Below are 20,712 nucleotides of genomic sequence, written 5' to 3'. Positions count from 1 at the left end.
CTTTGAAGCTTGCATCTCGTGTTTCCCGTTACCTCCCCTTTTACATCCTTCTCCAATCTCCCACTGTTCCCCTCTTCCTCTGCACCTGTCTTCGTTCCTATTTCGATCTGTTTTACTGTTGATCGGAATGCACTAATGTTGGGAAGATGGGTTTTTACAGTTGGGAACCGCCAAATGTTTCCGCACTTATGTTCCGGACCTCGTGTTCATCAAAGCGACTGAAACAGCCCCTCTGGGAGATAATTGTGGGAACCGGGTTGTAAACCTTTGTGTACCATGTTGTCCTATGGGTAAATTGTGTATAAAAGGAGCGCCCCACAACACCAATTTGAAGCAGTCTCCCCAAGTGGCACTCGTTGTACTTGTCGTGACTTCTGTGTTCCCTGCAGTAAATAAACCTTGAATCTTTGACGCCGAAGGAAGTGTCCCGTGTCTCTGTCATTCGTACGCCGGAGCAGGTATCCCACGAAGGTATCAGGTGTTATCCCTGGCACCGCTGGGTCTTAAAGAACCCAGTCCTTCAGATGATGCCCATACTTTTTGCTGCTCGCTTACATTCTGGGGCCGTGCCTAGTGCTTGGGGCCACCAGCTATTGTCCCAAATTGCCTGGGCACTCCCAAACAGCAGAATTTCAGACTTCCCGGCATTTAGTTTTAAACTGTTTTGGAACATCCAGCCTGCGAGTTCAGTGAGACAATTTATTAAGTTGTTCTTAGTCTCAGTGTTGGTCCATCTGTTTATCAAGGGATAACCAATTGCGTGTCATCAGCGTATGAGCAGATGTCAAAACCCCATTTCCTACTGATATCCACCAGACAAGAAACATATTTTATTTATTTTATTTATTTGAAGGTTTTTGTATAGCGCGAACAAGATCTTTGCAGATATCAGAGCGCTTTATATCAAGCACAAGGAAAAAACAGGGGGTAGGAAAACCAAGAGAGCGGTTAACAACTTTTGAGCAAAGAGTACTTATAGGAATGAGTAGCAGAATAGGGTATATACATGAGGGAGAATAGTCAATCAACCAAAACCATAATACAAGTAGACAGTCAGATAAAACGATTATTACAAGGTGAGGAGTCACAAATAGTTCCAAAGTGAAGTAAAGGTTCAGGTGAATTTACCCATGAGGATAGCTTTCACTTCTTTCTTAAAAACTGTGGTGGAGGTGATAAGTCTGGTTTCTGGAGGGAGAGAGTTCCAGATCCTGGGTGCCATTCCTGAAAAGGAGCGCTTATATGTTTTTTCCTTCCGGAATCTACGAGGTTTCAGAAGAAGATTCTTTGTGCTTCTTGTGTTTCTTGAGCCACCAGAAATTGTCAGCTTCTGAGTGAGGTAACCGGGTGAGCTGTGGTGTACAGCCCTTTGAGTCATGCTTCTGAGTGAGGTAGCCGGGTGAGCTGTGGTATACAGCCCTTTGAGTCATGCTTCTAAGTGAGGTAGCTGGGTGAGCTGTGGTGTATAGCCCTTTGAGTCATGCTTCTGAGTGAGGTAGCCGGGTGAGCTGTGGTGTATCGCCCTTTGAGTCATGCTTCTGAGTGAGGTAGCCAGGTGAGCTGTGGTTTTCGCCCTTTGAGTCATGTTTCTGAGTGAGGTAGCCGGGTGAGCTGTGGTGTATAGCCCTTTGAGTCATGCTTCTGAGTGAGGTAACCGGGTGAGCTGTGGTGTACAGCCCTTTGAGTCATGCTTCTGAGTGAGGTAGCCGGGTGAGCTGTGGTGTTCAGCCCTTTGAGTCATGCTTCTGAGTGAGGTAGCCGGGTGAGCTGTGGTGTATAGCCCTTTGAGTCATGCTTCTGAGTGAGGTAGCCAGGTGAGCTGTGGTGTATAGCCCTTTGAGTCATGCTTCTGAGTGAGGTAGCCGGGTGAGCTGTGGTGTATCGCCCTTTGAGTCATGCTTCTGAGTGAGGTAGCCAGGTGAGCTGTGGTTTTCGCCCTTTGAGTCATGCTTCTGAGTGAGGTAGCCGGGTGAGCTGTGGTGTATAGCCCTTTGAGTCATGCTTCTGAGTGAGGTAACCGGGTGAGCTGTGGTGTACAGCCCTTTGAGTCATGCTTCTGAGAGAGGTAGCCAGGTGAGCTGTGGTGTATCGCCCTTTGAGTCATGCTTCTGAGTGAGGTAGCCAGGTGAGCTGTGGTGTATAGCCCTTTGAGTCATGCATGCAATTTTCAGATGTATTCTGGCCTCAAAAGGCAGCCAGTTTAAGGATTTTAGGTCAGGGGAAATATGTGAATGTTTTTTTGATCCATTGATAAGCCTCGCTGCAGCGTTCAAAGAGGCTCTCAGGGGGCAGTTGTAGAAAGGGGGAGTCCGCAGAGGGCGACGCTACCGTAGTCTAAGCGCGGCATGACTAGGGCTTGTACTGCAGTTTGGAAGTCTTTGGCTGGGAGGAAGGGTTAAAGTTTCCTCAAAGTATTGATTTGGAAGTTAGCTCCCTTAGTTGCCTTGCTGATATGCTGTTGCATGTTGAGATTTGTGCCAAGTGTTATGCCTAGAGATTTCGCTGAGTCCAAGATGGTAGGTTGGACATTGAGAGCTGTTAGGTGTTTAAGCCAGGTTTGAGTGGTAGAGCTTTTTGCGGGAGGTGAGATCAGGAGGAACTCCGTTTTCAGGGCGTTGAGTTTGAGGTGATTATCGGCAAGCCATGATTGGGTGTTTCTGAGCGTTGAGTTCAGCAATTTGATGTCTTTGGGAGATTGTAATTTCAAATATAGTTGGGTGTCGTCAGAGTACATGTGAAAATGTACATTAGATGCTTGTAACAAGGTGGTGAGAGGTTCCATGACCAGGTTGAACAATGTTGGAGATAGGGAAGAACCTTGTGGGACGCCTAATGTTACAGGCACTGGTGAGGACATCAGGTTGTTGCTCTTGAATTTCTGGGATCTGTTATGTAAAAAGGAGGTGAACCACTTGAGAACACTCCCAGATAGACCCATTCTGGTGTTTAACAACTCGAGTAAGTTCTTGTGTTTGACAGTGTCGAATGCTGAGGAGAGATCAAGAAGGATGAGGAGGCAGGAATCGTTCTGATCTAGGATTTGGAGGGCGTTATCAATTATGTGTGTCATAGCAATTTCAGTACTGTGTCCTGTTCGGAAGCCTGAATGATGAGGGTCGAGGAGGTCAAATCGAACAATGTGTTTCGTTAATTGGAGTTGGACACATTTTTCCAACAGTTTGGCAAGGGTGGGAATGTTGGTAATGGGACGGTAATTGTTTAGGTCAGTAGGGTCAGCTGTTGGTTTCTTGAGTATAGGTGTGACTTGTCTAACTTTGAGGGAGTCGGGGATGTGTCCTTCTTGAAGCGAACTGTTGATAATTTTAGTCCAGAGTGGTAGAAGTAGTGGGATGAAGTCCTTTACAGCGTTAGCAGGAAGGGGGTCTGTTAGGTGGTTAGAGGGTTTCAGTGTGGTGAGCAGTTTGTTAATTGCTTCTTCAGAATAGGTGTCAAAGGATGACCATGTAGCATGGTTCTTTGGTTCATTGGGTATTATGTCACGGGGGTTGGAGTAAAGGCTTACATCATTGAGAAGATCTTTCCTTATGTTGTCAGTCTTTAGGCTAAAGAAAGCAGAGAAGTCTTCACAGGATGGTGTATCACCTGTAGTGCTATGGGATGGTTGGGGACGTTCCTTGGATTGTGTGTTGATTAGTTCAAACAGTTTTCTTGGTCGGCTTTTTGCTTGGTCAAGCTGGAGGCTGAAGAAATCTGATTTTGTGCGCTTGATTTTCCTGAAGTAGGCGTTTCTCTTTTTCTTCAGAGTTTTAAGGTGCAGTGCCGAAGGGGCTGATCTCCATGTGCGCTCTGACATACGCATATCCCGTCTATCGTCGTTGACTCTGCCATCATACCATGGATTGGAGTTTTTGGAGGAGACTCTTTTCAGTTGTAATGGGGCGGACTCATTGATTATGGAAGTCATAGAGTTGAGGTAGTGGTCGGTTAAGGATTGAACGTCTAGAGCACAGGTAGGGGGAAGGAGGAGATTGCAGCTGTGGGAAGGTAGAGAGTTTGGGTTGAGTTTCTTCAGGTCCCTTTTCCAGACCTTGGATTTGGTGGGTTGAATCGGGTTAAATTTAACTTTTTCATTGATAAAGAATGTGATAATGTGGTGGTCTGACCAGTCACAGGGTTGGATTGATCCAAGTTGGGTAGAGTTCTCTTCGGAGATGATAAGGTCGAGGATAGAGCCTTTATCGTGGGTCGGGCTGTTGCAGATTTGGATGAGGTCAAGAGCGTTGAGGTCGTTTTTGAGGCTGTTTACCACTGCGTCATTGTGATCGTTCCAGTGGAGATTGAAATCACCGAGGAAAATTTGAGTGTTTTGCCGTCCGGAATTGGTTGAAATTGTGTCCATGAGTTGTTGGGTGAAGATGAGGTTGTCACCGGGTGGGTGATAGATGATGTGCAGAGAGCATACAGGTTTGCTCTCGCTGATGACATCTAGGCAGATGTATTCACATGAGGTGAGTGAGGGGGAGGTGACTCTAGTAACGGAGAGGTTGCTCCTATAAATACATGCGATACCACCGCCTGTCTTGCTGGCCCTGTCAAGTATAATGATGTTGTAATTGGGGGGAACTAGAATATCCATGATGGGTGTAGAAGAATCAGTTAACCAAGTTTCAGTCAGAATGGTTAGATCAAGTTCCCTTGAATTAATGAGATCAGCGATGTCTGAGGAGTGTCTAGGGGCCGACCTACAGTTGAGAAGAATGCATTTGAGCTTTGGGGTGTAGGGGGTGGTAGAGTGTTCTAGAGTGAGGGGGACTTTTTTAAGGTTATATGGGACGGAGCCCCTGTTGTTTTGAGTGGGGTGCCTGAGGGGGTTTGGGTGAATCGTGGGGATGGAAAGGTGTGTGTTGGTTAAGTGGTTTTGGGGAAGAGGATCATATGAGCTGAGAAGGATGTGTATGTCGTGGTCCGAAAGTGGAGTGACTGTGCGTCTGGGGCGGATGGTGGGATTGCGGGCGGGGATTGAGGTCCAGTGTGGGAAGTTTTGTGTGAGAGGAAGAGTAGGATGGGTGGTGGATGTGGTGGGGGGGATGTGTTGGGGGGGAGGTGGTGGTCCATAGGGCGTGTCTGTGTGGTGTGAGGAGTAACTGTTTGAGAGTGTGGAGATCTTCTTTGACTTGGAGGAGGGTGGACATAATCATGTCTAGTGTTGGATTGAGAATGGAGGTGGTAGTGGGTACTGTAGGTGTGTAGGTATCAATGTTGCTGGGGCTGGGGGGTGTGGTGTTGTTGCAAGTGTTGGTGATATTAGTAAGTGGGTTAGTGATCGGGAGGGGAGGTAGGTTGGGTGTGAAGGGTGAGTTGGGAGGGGGAGGGATGTTGGGGGGTGAGTGTGGTCTGGGCATTGAGGGGGTGCAGGTGTGGTAGTGGGGACTAAGAGTGGGGGGGAGAAGTTGAGGGATGAGTGAGGGCAAGGGGTTTCCGGGGTGCAGGTGAGGTAGTGGGGACTGAGATTGGGGGGGAGAGGTTGCTGGATGGAAGAGGGCTCGGGGTGGCTGGGGAGCAGGTGGGGTAGTGGGGACTGGGAATGGGCGGGGAAATGGGCGGAGGAGGACCTGTTGTGAGGAGTGCAGTTGAAGGAGGTAGGGTGTTCTGAGAGACTAGTAGGAAGTGGGAGGGCAGGGTTCTATTGAGGGGTAGAGGGGGTGGGGGTGGGAAGGATGTAAGAAGAGGAATGAGCTAAGACTGTGATTGAGGGATGTGATGTGACTGTAACGGGTGGGTCAAGGAATAAAGTGTTGAGGGGAGGGGGGAGATGTGTGTCAGTGTTGGGAGGCGCTGTGGAGTCAAGGTTGTTAGGATTGGGGTTCAGATGGATAGGGGTCTGAGGGTTGGAGATATATTCTTTGAAAGTGGGGAACAAGTTGTCGAATAGGTCAAGGTTCCTGTCTGTGGATTGAATTAGGATAGTGCCGTTGTTGTAGATAGTGATAGTTACTCTAGCTGGGAAGAATTGGGAAGGTGCGGTGGAAAGTGTTAAGCCATGGGCGGATTTCCTGGTGGCGGAGATAGTGAGTAAGCTGAGGAATGCTTTTCTCCATTGTGCTCTACGTATAGTGTATAAGATGATGTCGGTGCACTTGGCTCCCTTGTTAAGTGAGAAGTAGGTGTCTACAAAGGGGGTTTCAGGGTGAGACTTCAGGAAGTTGTGTTTAAAACGTTTAGCTGTGTTTTTGGAGAGCTCTGGGGGTAAATAATTTTAAAAGTGTGTTTGCCCATGAGTTCCATGATAGGAGTAGAGGTGTAGGAGGGTGAAGGAGCTTGTGTCGGTAGGAGAAGGTAGAGAGCAAAGGTAAGTGAGAGAAGGCGTAGGTGTTTAGGTTGAAAAGTGTGTAAGAATGATTAGACAATTTGACTAGTCTAAAATGGGCGCTTCATTAGGCAGGGTAATGGTAGTGAGGATTGACTAGTCTAAGATGGCCGACAGGACGGGGAGGTAGAGCAAAGTATTAAAGTCCTTCTTTGATGTTTTGAGACCAGTTCACTTTCTAATTCAGGGCAGACCGAGGGGTCCAGTTACTAGCTTGCTGAGGGGGGAGTCCTATGTCGGTTTTGATAGTTTCGGTGCCAGGCAAAGAATTAAGTTTAGTGGGAGCCTGGTGAAAATGGAGGCTGATTTATTGGAGAAGGTTTATGACCCCAGCCATTTTAGGCAACCGAATAAAGAGGGGTAAATTGTGGAAAAACTAAAATAACAGTAGAACAGAGACAATACCTTGCCAGAGTCCTGCGAGTCAGATGGGTTGCTAATCTCAGTCGTTTTCTACAATTATTTAACGTCGTGTGCAGCGTCTTCTGGTGCGATTACCGACGATCTCGGGAGCAGCATGGGGGCCTCGTGAAGGCCGCGTGGAGAACGAGAGGAACAGGAACGAAAGAAAGAGCAGCGAACAGTCTGTGACTCAAGCATCAGAATCACAGTGGCAGGGTTTCGGAGCAATCAACACTGTCCTCGGCGATGTGGGGCATGATCCGCCGTGCAATAGTTGATGGAGGCAGGGGCCGCCGTGCGGTAGTCAGGGGGGCACGCCGGGTCAGGAATACAGCCTAACAGATGCCGCGAGCAGACTTGATCGCTCGCTTTGTGACGAACTGCCCAGACTGTCCCGGGCTCCACAACAGCCGTACAGCTCGGGATGTGGATGCAGTCATCAGCAGTACGGTGGGGGTATTCTCCAACGGGCCAGACACCCTTGATGGCCAGAGCGGATCACCGGCACAAACTCCCAGCAGGATGCCTCTCGCTGTCTCCACTGGAGTCGGGCTCACCGGCACGCACCCCAGCAGGGTATCCCTCGTTGTCTCCACTGGAATCGGCTCATCGGCACACACCCTAGCAGGATGTCCTTCGCGGTCTTCACTGGGATCGGACTCACCGGCACGCACTCCCAGTAGGCGCAGGCTCAGGCTCAGCGATGTCCCCCGCGGTCTCCAAAGAAAACGGGTAAGATTACTATCCAGTTACTTGTTGGTGTTCAGTTCCTTACAAGAGATGGTGCAGGGGTCGGTGCTAACAGGGATTAATCCAGAAATTGGGATCCCAAGCACTAGGAGCTCTTAACAGGAGCCCCCTACCCGGCGGCCATCTTGAATAATGCGTTAAAAAGGGTGGGACTCAAAGTTGCTCCCTGCGGAACTCCATACTTAATGGTCTTTGAGGTGGAGGTACAGGATCCCATTTGAATTGTTTGGGTTCGATCTTTCAGAAATGAGGCGAACCATGAAGGGCTTTAGAACAAATTCCTTTTTTGTGTAGGATGTGGAGAAGTTTATTGCGTGATACCGTATCAAAGGACGCGGTAAGATCTAGTACAACCAGTGCTACGGTTCTGTCTTGATCCACTAGTGATCTAATATTGTCAGACACAGCCAGTAAAGTTGCCTCAGTGCTGTTATTAGTCCTAAAGCCAGTCTGCAAAGGGCAAACAAATATTAGATTTGGGGAAGGTGGCAAGTTGCTTATTGACTAAGCGCTCCAGAACTTTGGAAACATAAGGTAATTGAGAAATGGGGCGATAATTGGCTGGATCATATATACCAAGTCCTGCATCTTTAAAAGGGGAAAAAACACTTTTTTTCCAAATGTCTGGGAATGAGGCTTGCTCCAGAGATTGGTTGAGGATTTTGGTGACCTGAGGAGATAAAACTGGCACTAGTCTGGTAAAGATAAAATGCGGGCCAGGATCAAGTGGGGATCCTGCCTTGACCTCACTCATAGCTTTGGCCACCTCGTCCTCTGAGAAAGGAGTCACAGTGTCAAGGTGGATTTGTGAGGATGGATGAGGTGCCAAGTTTTCCCAGTTAATATTAGCGTCTTCATCAGGGTTGTCAAAAGCAGCGTAGATATTTGTCACTTTTTCAGTGAAAAAATTATTAATTAGTTCACAGTTCTCTGTCGAGGGAGCCATGGATTGTGATAGACTGGTGAGTTCACAAAGTTTGCTAATAAAAGTTCCTTGGATGAGCTGCCGTTATAGTCAATCCTTCTTGTATAATAGTTTGTTTTGGCATCTTTTTTAGCATGATGGTAATTTTTAAGTTTGGCTAAGTAGCTTTGTCTATCTATGCTGTCCTTTGAAAGTCTCCATTTATGCTTCAAAGTTCGGCATTTTCGTTTGTTTGTTCTACTGCCCTTACTCCCCATTCACAAAATCATTTTGTATACTCAAAACCACTGCTTGCATACTCAAATCATCTTCCTAAGCATACTCAGCAATATAATTAATTTGCCTCTCAGCACTCTTACATACCCTGCTACAATGCCCCTTCTTCTTGCATGCCCTACACTTCTTGCTTACATCAGGACACATTTAAGATTTGCAAGATGGCTACTCGACCCACATCTGTAACATGGCATCCATGTGAAATTACTACTTGTTCACATTACTTCATACTTTCTCTTTTTCCTTTATGTTCTTACCACTTCCAAAACTACAGACAGACCCAGTCCTTTCATTCTCCTTCCTAATCACGTGTATGCATTTTTCTGATCCCTCAGAACTTCTCACAACATTCACCACTGCCTTCAATGACAATTCACCACGTGACTATAATTTTTCCTGTATCTTCTTAGATTTACTTTTTATTAATAATTTGTCCCTTAACACTTGATCATATGACATATGCTCACAAGCACGTCACCACTAACCCTCTTAAGGGTGCAATACATTGATCAATTGTGTCAATTGTAGGCAAAAACAGCACCAGCCTGATGGTTCACTGATAAAAGAGGTTCATGTGAGAAAAAACATAATTTTCGCAGGCCAAAAGAATGTATACATACAGTCTTTTGTATATACTATTTTAAAATACTTATTTGTACGATTGTTTCAGATTGAAACTTAAATGAACACTAGCAACAGTCAGGATAGAAACAATTGGTTCTGTTGTTTTAAAATGTCCATTCAATGTGTTTGCTTCAGATGGACCGGACACTCCAGTGATCTCTGCCAGTCCTGAGAAGGCGGTCTACCAGGTCGGCTCAGCTCTAACCCTCTCTTGCATGGCTGCATCTCACCCTCCTGCACTGTACACCTGGCTTCTCAACGGGCAATCCTTATCAAAATCAGGACCTGAACTACGCTTTGATTCTCTAACTCTGACTGACTCTGGAAGCTATACCTGTAACACCTCTAACAATATAACACACCTTTCTAATCAAGCGACCCGGGGGATCCTCGTCCAGGGTGAGTAAACTTCTGCAGATTCCCTGAAGAGGTGGCAGATCCTCCCTCATATAGATGGTGCTGGAGGTGGGCTTTTTCAACGGTTGTCTTTCATTTTATGGATCTTTTCTTTTTTTCCCTATTGTCTTCTCCACAAGTAGCTTCTTTAATTTACTCTTGGATATAATGTGCAATATTTAAGATAGGTGAAAATTCCAAATGTTTAAGGTGCTAGTGTGTTTTGAGAACTACCTAATTAAAATGCTTTGGTAATCCACTAGCTAAATTGAGATGTTAAACAAGTTTTTGAAAACGAATAATTATACACCTTTGATCAGAGCATATTCGATAATGTGTGTTAGTACTGTTCCTCTAACTAAACAAAAAAGTGAGCTTAGTATCCTTTACACAACAGTTGTGTCATACTCAGCGGTAGTGCTGTATTCTTTACACAACAGCTGTGTTCTACTAAGTGGTAGTAAGGTATCCTTTACCCAACAGTTGTATCCTACTCAGTGGTAGTTATGTATTCTTTAGACAACAGTTGTGTCCTACTGAGTGGTAGTAAGGTATCCTTTGCACAACAGTTGTATCCTACTCAGTGGTAGTGATGTATTCTTTACACAACAGTTGTGTCCTACTAAGTGGTAGTAAGGTATCCTTTACACAACAGTTGTGTCCTACTCAGTGGAAGTAATGTATCCTGTACATAACAGTTGTTTCCTACTAAGTGGTGATAATGTATCCTGTACACAACAGTTATGTCCTACTCAGTGATAATAATGTATCCTTTACTCAACAGTTGCATCCTAATTAGTGCTAGTAATGCATCATTTATACAACAGTTGTGTCCTACTCAATGTTAGTAATGCACCATTTACATTTCTTTTGCATATATAAATCAAGATTGGCAAATTGTATTTTTGCATTTATACAAATATATTTTGCAAATCTAAACATTTCAAAAAACTGTGTAGAGAAAAGTTTATTATAAACGATTGCAAGTTGAATCAAGTGTTACTTTCTACTTTGTGCAAATCTTTAATTCAACTCAGCTATCATCAACAGCCATAAAGATAAACTGAATGTTACAAGAGATGACATCACTAAGGGTTTAAGACTCCAATATAAAGACACCACCAAAGGTTCTATCTTCTTTCTTGCTGTGATGTAAACATAAAAGATGAAAACAGTGAAGATTATATTGGCTGCATTGAACATAGCAACTTAGAGATGGGAAGACCAGAAATGTGAAGTCTAGCTAATGTGAATTTAAGAACAAGCAGCTGCAAATTAGAACAAAAAAGACAAAACCTGAAAAGTGGAACCAATTAAAATGGATAAACTTTGCCTCTGTCTTTTTCTTACAATTAAGACTTTCTACCTGATAAGAGGAAATGTAGATTTTACTTCCAGCCAATGATGGTAACTTTATGCATTATGTACTGCTTGTACCTCTACCAATAGGAGCAAAAGGCTTTCAAGGTGGAACCATAAGGCTAGGCTTGCACTTGTAGGGTGTTGGATGGACTGCTCGGTAAGAGGAAAACTATAAGTAACTGTGCGACAGGGAAAATGTGCAGCAAAGTGACCTCTCTCTAAACAAGCCTTTTGTAGGACACTGCACAGCCAGTGCTGAGACCTTCTGCAGATCTCACTTCCTTGCAGGCAAACCTGTGAGAAGACATACAACAGAAACTGACATCTACAAAGAGATGTAACAAACAGAAGGGTCATTCTAACTAACACTATTTAAAAGGTGACACATTACAACTTCCCACAGGTATACAGTCAGCCAGAAGGTGACCATTAGAAGCATCAGACTTCTAAATATATATATATATATTCATAAAAAGTATGTGTTCACAATTAAATATTGAAATAAATGTTAGTAGAAAGGGGCGTTACCAACTAACTTAAAACCATGTGGATAAAAAAAACATCCTCAGTACAGCCAGCTACGTGTTCACTAAAGGGCAAGAGTGCATTGTTTTTCATATCTATAATCTATGCTTAATACTGGATGTGAAAACAAATTGGAAAAAGACCATCTTTCCATTTAGGCAACGATTATGATTTGCATGGTAGGGGTGGGCTGAAAACTCCACACTTGTAACTACCAGTACTGTTCAGTAACACAAGCCAGATCTGTGCAATTATGAGTAAATACTCATGGAATGAGTAATAACTGTGTAGAACTGGATTTACTTGCATGAATTCTGCAAGAAATCCCAATACTGCAGGGTGTAACAAAGACATTTACCACTTGCGCTGAGCAGGAGGTTGTGGTCCATGTTCGAAGGAGTCATGTACAGAGCAGGAGGAAGCCATGGGGGGTGGGGAGAGTGTAAAAATACTCTCTAGAGGAGGATGCCAAGTCATCGATTTTGAAACAAGCAAATTTGAAAGCCAGTTAATCAAAGCAACAGTTAGCAATAGCTGGGCTGCAAGTCCAGTGTAAATTCACAATAGGCCTTTTGAAACCAGACAGCTAGCACTGTCTAAAAACAGGTGTGGTTTATAAAATCCATAGGATACCTATACAAGTGGTGTAGATCACCAATTTTCTTGGTTATTCATAGAACATTCCAACTACAACTGGTGTAACGTACGTCTATCTGTAAGAAGATGTGTATTTATGACAAATGTAAACTTTTTATTTCTAGTTCTTAAACCATTTGTAGAACACATCTTTCCTTTCCACACATAATCCTCTGAAAACTTCTGTAATTAGTCACCTCTGCTATGCTTCCAGCATATATCATTAACTAACTGTGATAAAAATGTGCGAACTTTATATACACCTGCTTAGAAATACCCAATAAGTTACATCTCAGTGTGGGTGTTTATAATATTAGCTAGAATGTCCTTGGTGGCCCCCTTAGTACACAGCTGAACACCTAAAAAAATGTGTTTGTTAAGAAAGAGTAGATGTGCATTTTATCAATTTAGGAAATGGTTATTTAAAGCAAGTCTGTGACTTTGTTAAACAATGTGTTGTATTTTGTTGTTGTAGTTAGGTGTTGTGTTGATATGTTGTTACTTTATGTTGGGACTGTACTGCACTGCTAATGTACTATTCAGGTGTTGTGTTATTGTGTTTAAGCCCTGCACAATCAATCCATCAGGTTTAATATAAAGTGCGGCTACTCACCCTTAAGGGTCTCAAGGCACTGGGTGGGGGGGTCCGCTGTTAAATCAAACAGTCGGGTCTTGAGGTCCTTCCTGAGTTGCGACAGTGATGGTGATTGGCTGAGGTGCAGAGGCAGGGATGTCCAGGTCTTCGCAGTGAGGTAGGAGAAGGATCTTCCTCCAGCTGTGGTCTTGTGGATATGTGAGATGGTGGTCAGGGCCAATTGGGCGGGCAGAGATGTCTGGTGCAAGTGTTGAAGGAGAGGCGGTGGTTGAGGTATGCAGGTCCGATGTTGTCGAAGAATTAGTAGGCATGTGTGAGGAGTTTGAAGGTAATTCTTTTGTTGACAGGTAGCCAGTGAAGGTCTCTCATGTGGCTGGTGATGTGGATGCAGCGTTGTAAGTTTAGGATGAGTCTGGGGCAGGCATTCAGGATGTTCTCCCACTACCACATACTCACTAGGCATGGTGAAGGCTTTTTAGGTGGCAGGGATGTATGGTGTTTAGGGGTGGGAGTGATTAGTAAATTAAAAGCATCCAAAGTAATTGATTAACAACGTAAATTATATAAATCCAAAATAATGTCCTTAGAAGTAAAGCTCTGAAATAAACACCTCTGTCAAAACTGTTTCTAAAAGTAAGACCTGTAGCCATTGCTTTTACGCCTTAAAAATAAACATGCAAATGCCAATTTAAAAACAAACACAAATATTCTATGAATTGGTTTCTGGGAAATGGTCAATGCCATTAATCTTGCAAATTTGCAATGAACAGTTTGGTTGAAAAGATTTCTCGTTAATGATATTCCATGAAGTTGTTTATCGATTAAATCACATTCGACCAGTTTGGAGCAACCTGATGTGAGAAGCTTAGTTAAAGTGAGCTGATATTGAAGATAGATCATGTAGGATTCAGAGTTTCTCCTCCTCTCCTCCTCTCTACTGATCTTACAGGGATGGTTGTTTTCCATGTTGCTCTAGTTGCATATTTCCTTGTTCTTTAGTCATGTCACCCTTTCAGTGTCAAAGAATAGCGTCTGATTCCGTATGCACCTGCAAGTATCAATGCAGGCTTTATAGTAATGAATTTGCTTTTAGTACAGATTAAAATTATTTAGCTTACCCCATGCAGAGTTTGAACATATATGCACAATTGATAGCTATCAGAGAAAGAAATATGCAGTGCACCTACTTTAGCACATCTGTTCCACAGAATTCAAATGTGTATTGCAGCTGTGAGGATGATCCAAACAACCAATGTGTAGACAGTATATTCCTGAGGGGGTCACCATTGGCTTGCAACATATATTTATTTTATTATTTCTGCCATCCATTTGTTTTAATCAGAATTCATAGAGAGACTTAAACAATGTAAGAAAATGACTTGTGCTGATGAAAATATGTGAATATATTAATCAAGCTTATTTATTTACTAAAAAAGGGGAGTATATATTTTTATATCCAACCAATGACCATGAACATGAATTACTTAATTTCATCATTGCATGGGTATTATGAAAAAAAGAAAATAGAAAATGAATTGATTCAGACGTGAGACAAGAACCTTTAGCGTATCTTGGACACATCTTGAACCAATTGTCGTTTCATCATGGCTTCATCCAACCTTCGTGATACCATAACTCAACAATTTAGAGTTATGTATAAATTGACTCTATTTTGTTTCAAACACTTTTCATTTATGAAAATACATTTACATGAACATTTAGTCTCACAGCCTTTTTCTAGTTTCATGTAAGAAACTGTGAAGTATAAATGATCGAAATGTTTAAAATGCCTATGCTCTGTGTAGGAAATCAGAAACCCGTCCTATTTATTTGCATTCATTCATTTGCTAGCACATGGCTTCAATGTCTGTTTTTGCAGTAGGAAAAGAGGGAAAATATGAGGAGAAGGACAAAGGAAGAAGGGAGCTTTTTTGGTTAATCTGCTGCTGATTTCTCTTTCAAACACATTGTTTTTAATGTCTTTTAGTTATATCTTGTCATATATTGTATGACAGCTGTTTGAGCATGGGGTTTTACTGTCACTTACTAATTAATCATGAGACTATCATACAGGTCAATGGATCTTTGACGTCAACAGAGATGTAAGGAGCTGAAGTCAAAATAAAACATTATCAATTATTTAGAAAATCTGTTTTTCTGGTTGGCAGAGGTATGCACCCTGTCCAAGCAGGAACCACAATCCTAAACATGGTAAGTCAGATGCTCACCATAAATTAACCTGTGCTCAACCTTTAGTAGCTTGACACAGAGCATGCAGGCTTAAATTAGGAGGCAATGTGCAAAGTATTTGCACTATACTGCAACCAGTAACACAATGAAAATACAACAAGACCAAAGGAACAAAAAGCCAATAAGTAGAAGTTGGGATATTATTTTTTTTTTAAATAAATGTAAAAATAGCCCTTAGAAGCAAAAAGCTCTTATGGGCGCTATCTGGCTGCGCTAGACCGGGTCAAAGTCAAGAGTTGAAGCCAACTGCGATGGAGCTCAGACTGGATACAGGAGCCATAAAAGGCCTGCTGAACAAAGTGCCTTGATCCTGGTCGCAAAAGTGCAATGTGGGTTACAGCTGAGCGGTGCATTGTTGTCGATCTCGCAGTCAAGGTGATGCATCGATTTTCTTCACAATGTGGTGGCAATACGCTGGTTCCCAAGACCATTTGGCAAGCTTAGAGGCAGTGGTTCCATAGATTATGGTCTGGGTTTTTCAACGTAGTAGAGGGAATTCTTCGATCTTCCCACACTGCAGAGGCAATGAAGCAGATGCGATTCATTGGGTCTTTTAGACGATGCGCTGATTCTGAGTGCAATTTTAATGATTCTGCTCTCGCTAAAGTGACAATGCGTCTGTTCTGCTTCCTGTAGATAGGAGATGTACAGCTTGATTAGAGCAAGCACTTAGGTCCACTTGCAGTGGACCAGGCACCTGAGCAGGTGGTGCGGCTTTGTTTTCCCTAAGTCTCAAGAGCAAAAAACAACCCAGCAAGCCCTTGGAGATCGCTCTGGGTTCAAACAGAGTCCAGTTCTTCCTCAGCAGGGGCAGAGAGTAGCAGACAGAAAGGCAGTACAGCCTTCCCAGGATGAGCCATCAGGATGCAGATGGGCAATCATGCACATCTAACCTTTTTTGTGTGATGCTCCCTAGAGGAAATGCACAAAGTCAAGCTGTCACCCACCCAGACATGTATTGGAGACAGGCTGCAGGCACAGAGAGCTTTAAGAACAGAGAAATACCAACTCCCTAAATAAGGTATTTCTAAAATAGTAATGTTTATACTTACCATTCCAATGATATATTTCAAATTTCAAGTTAATTGTTTGATTACTTAAAATCACTACAAAACGTTAAAACCATATGACTCACATATACATATATGAATTTAAAAAGGAACGGAAGATGAACTTTGATTAGTACAACAGCAGTGCAATAGTCTAGCAGTAAAATTGAATAACATTTAAAAAATGTCAGAATGTGCGTTTATCTTTTACAGATCGTCTTGTTAAATAACATGGCAGTCACAGAGTGGTTTTAAAAAAGTTTAAATAGAGGAAATAAGTCAATATGACAGATGGTTTTGGGGAGCTGAACGCGGTGTCCATCTAGGCCTTGCGGAGGGGGGCCGGTGGCCACTTGAGTTTTTATTACAGGGTGATGTCTGGGCCGACCGGCAAAAGGAATGCTGCCTTTTCTTTTCCCAACGTTTTTACAGCTCTGGCAACACATTTCAATGATATAAAACATGACATAGCTACTCCTTCTTAATCAGGAATTAAAGTTTAAAAGTGTAATATAGAATTCACAATGTTACCCTATGAGATGAGTAGGCCTCACAGTAGTAAAGAATGAATTTGCGTGTTTTTCACTACCAGGACATGCACACAATGGAAATACATGTCCTACCTTTTACATAAACAAGCACCCTGCCCTATGGGCTACCTAAGGCCTTCCTTAGGGGTGAATTATGAGTAATGAGAAGGGAGGCCTGGCAAGAGACATGGCAGTAAACTGCACATACAGGCTCTGCAATAACAGTCCTGGGACATATTTAAAGTGTTACTTTCTTGGGTTGCACAGTCAGTGCCGTTGGCTCACTAATAGCATTTAATTTGCAGTCCCTGGGCACAGGTAGTGCACTCTATCAGGGACTTACAAATAGATTAAATATCCCAATGGTGTATAAACCAATGTTACCATCTGTAGGGGAGAAGCACATGCACTTTCGCACTCGTCAGCAGTTGTAAAGTGTTCAGAGTCTTAAAACCAACAAAACGAATCAGCAAAAAGAGGAGGTAAGCAGGCAAAAGACTTGGGGGAAGACCACTCTAAGGCTCACAGGTCCAAAACATACCCCCCCACCCCCACGTGATAGCAGGTAGAGCTACCCAGCCTCTAGAGAGTTCTTTTCATGTTGTTCTTCAGTGGCGAAGTTTACAAGTACTTCTCCAAGCTGACAGAATCCCACCCATCCTATTTAGGTGTACAGGCTGAGCCACCTTCTGCATCGACAGAGTGTTTCTCATCGCATAAATGGTTTGCCACTATCAACGCAGTAAGCATAGCTGTTGGCTAACATTACACTATCGCCGCCAGGGTGGTGGGATTGCACCGAGTCTATTGAAATTTCACAGTTGTGTTGGCAGTGCTATAACAGCAGGTTGCTGATGGAGGGATTCAGTTGAGGGACACAGTCAACATTGGACTAGTCCTGTAGTTGTAGGATGGATGTTTGCATCACACATCTTATGTGTTTTGCCTAATTGTTGATCATGCATACCACCCTATAAAGTACATTCAAACCATGATCCTCTGCTATTCCAGCACAGCACAACATTTTCCTGGAGATGTTTGTGCTAGAGTATTCTGGGTTTATTTTTTGCTCCCTCTGTTACCTGTGCATTTTACATTTTATTGTATTTTACTTGTGGGTATAAAGAATCATTCAATGTAATTACATTATAATAGCAGGGAAGAGAAAAACTAATTTTACCGCAATTGTTTGGAGCCCAAATTCAAAATACAACCATATCTCAGAAGAGGAAAATGTGGGCCAGAATAGTTGACAGAGTGAATGCTGTAGCAAACACCCTGTACACATGAGGAAATTAGGACAAGGTGGAATGACCTTCGTGGGACAGTACATTTCCTACTCTCCAATCATCACCTGGATGCCCAGGTTCTCCCAGCCCCACCTCCTTACAGCATTTGCACTGGAAGGAGAAGGTCATGCAGATCCTACTTCCTGAAGGCTTTGCAGAAATCCCTGGAGTGAAGACTGGAAAATTAGACCTTTGAATGTACCACTAAACCTTAATCTCACTTTGCATTTTTATTTAGCTGTGGCTAAGTGTTTTGATTTTTTGTTAAACAAATAAACCGAGATATAGCAGTATAATATGTTTTGTCTTGTTTGTTAGTTTGAATGTATTGGGTTGTAATTAAGACTACAGGTTTCAATCTCTATTACAGTTGACATGATGCAATGGTTATTTTACACCAAATAACATATTTTATGTATGTGTTTTTATTATAAATGTCAGTTTTTTGCTTTTTCTGCTTATTTTCACTAGGTATGTTTACCTTGCAGCTTTGCAACTGTTGTGCATGTGTAGTTGAAATTACTAAAATTAACATGATGCCTTTTTTGTTATGTGAAAATGATATTGCAATATTATTTTGCTCTTTCTTTCGTTTCTGTCAAATTTTCACATATGTTGAAGAATTTTGTAGTTGATATATCTTTATATGTAGATGGACGAGTAAAAAGTAGTTCACCACAGTTGGTGCGAGTAGTTATTCATTATCCCCCTAGTTCTCTGGACCCGAGACATGGCCCGGGTTTCGGGACAGTTTCCCTCGTCAGCAGAGCAGTGTTTGGGGTGGATGAGAAGGCCGCCAAGTAACCGTCTCAGGCCCTGATGCCTCTCCGGCGCGCAGGTGCGTCTCCAGGAGCTCGTCAGCTCAGGGCTCACGGGAGCCGTTTAAGTACAACCAAGTTGGATCGCACACCACTAGCCTCTCCTCCGGGTCGCCCCTTGGCAGTTAAGACACTGATCCACAGTGCTTCTTTTGGATCTGAAACCGTATTGAACATTTGACAGAATCCCTTTCTCTTCAAGCCAATCCTGTAATTTAAAAAGGATGACCCGTCCCAGAATTTTAACTGACAAATCTATTAGGGAGATCGGTCAATAACAGGCTGGATCTGACCGATCACCCTTCTTAAAAACTGGGACAATAATGGACTCTTTCCAGGATGCTGGGATGCTATTATGATTTAGTTTATTAAAGACCTTACACAGTATCTCCGACCATAATTTTGGAGCACATTTAAAAATATCAGCGGGAACCCCGTCAGGGCCAGGAGCCTTATTTCTCAAGGTCTTATCTATTGCCCTTTCCACATCTGAGACTTCGAAAGAAATACAAATACCCTCGTCTCTCTCAACTGTCATATTTAATGACTCTTGAGGAGCGGTACTAGAGTATATGTTACTAAAATGCATAATCCAAGCCTCATCAGCAATGTTAGACTTAAGAGGGCAGTTCTCTACTGGTGAGAATAAGGGGTGATTTACCACTTTCCAGAATTGGCTACTATTTTTTAACACCTCTGGATCAAGTAGCTGTGACCAAGCATTATCTTTCACAGCGTTCTTCCTGGTCTGTATAACCTTTTTGTAGTTTGCTCTCAGCTTGGCTATTAGTACGCGATCTTTTCTGTTAGACTTCAGGGCTTTTAACAAATCAGCATGTGCCTTTGAACAAGAGTGATCAAACCATATTTTCCCTGAGTTTTTAAGGGGTCCCTTTACCACCGTTAGAGTTTGGTTGATCTGTTTACAAATACTGTCAAATGCACTAACTACTTGCTCGCTAGCAGCCTGTGGGTCTAAACACGTAGCTACCTCGTCCTCTACCCTATTCAAAACATTCTGTAAGATGGCCTCTGGTTCTATATTCTCCCATTTTAATCTACGTCCTTGATCTATCGGAATCACTTGCTGACTTCCCTTATGAAGTACTGTTTTAAAAGGTAACAAAACCCTAGACAGAACCTCCATCAGGACTGGGTTATGGTCGCTAAAAACCGAATCCTCAATTCTATATCTTAACACTTTACCTAAAATTTTACAGGACATGAAGATAACATCAATAATTGTTCCATCACCTATGCCTTTGAAAGTTGGGACAATTAAATCACCCTCCCTGCATCCTGATTTGTATAGGTTCCACACAGCCAAAAATTCTTCAAGAGCCTCCCCCCTTTTTGAATGTTCAAAATGTGAAACTGTGGAACCGGGTGGGCCATCATCTACCAAGTTGACACAGGGGTAATCACACGGACGAATATTAAAATCTCCAAGTAGAATTATCTCAAAGCAATTTACTTTTGTTCTATAGACTGACAAAAATGTATCTATCTGGTCCAGATTATGTCTGGTGCTCTCTGTAGCTTTAGCATTGTAAAAATTTATAAATAAAATATTGGATGAATCGGGGGAATTCATTTCAATAATTAAACAATTTTCACAACCTGAATCAAGCTATGACAGTTCTCCTTTTCGCTCTAACTTAAACAAAGTTAATAACCCTCCTGTCGGTCTGCCAGCCAAACTGGCTGTAGCAGGAATGAGGAAATGTCTATATCCATCAAGGAAAAAACTGTTCGAGAGGTCCCAGGTCTCCTGTAAAGCCACAATGTCAAAGGTTTTCAAAAAGTCAATCCAAGTTTCGTTGCCCACTTTGCCCCTTATTCCAGCAATATTCCAAGTCATAATTCTACAGGCTTGTGTGATAGTCCGTGATTGATTTACCAGTCAATCATTGTCTTCCAGTTAGGTTAAGGGTGCAAAACGGTTGAATAAAGGCAG

General features: G+C 42.9%; 1 protein-coding gene across 1 annotated transcript in view; it reads left to right on the top strand.

Moving 5' to 3' along the window:
• LOC147706610 (cell adhesion molecule CEACAM5-like) overlaps positions 1-9,834 on the top strand; it is a 771,610-nt gene extending 761,776 nt beyond the window's left edge. Inside the window, exon 6 of the mRNA XM_086929639.1 lies at positions 9,441-9,834. Coding sequence (XP_086785765.1) covers positions 9,441-9,712 — 272 coding nt within the window. The 3' untranslated portion in view covers positions 9,713-9,834. The remainder of the gene's footprint in view (positions 1-9,440) is intronic.
• Positions 9,835-20,712: the final 10,878 nt, after the last annotated feature.

Source organism: Lissotriton vulgaris, chromosome 7, assembly GCF_964263255.1.
Source record: "Lissotriton vulgaris chromosome 7, aLisVul1.2, whole genome shotgun sequence".
In the NCBI taxonomy this organism is placed as follows: domain Eukaryota; kingdom Metazoa; phylum Chordata; class Amphibia; order Caudata; family Salamandridae; genus Lissotriton; species Lissotriton vulgaris.
Note: the sequence above shows the minus strand (reverse complement) of the source record. Positions and strands in the feature narration are given on the sequence as shown.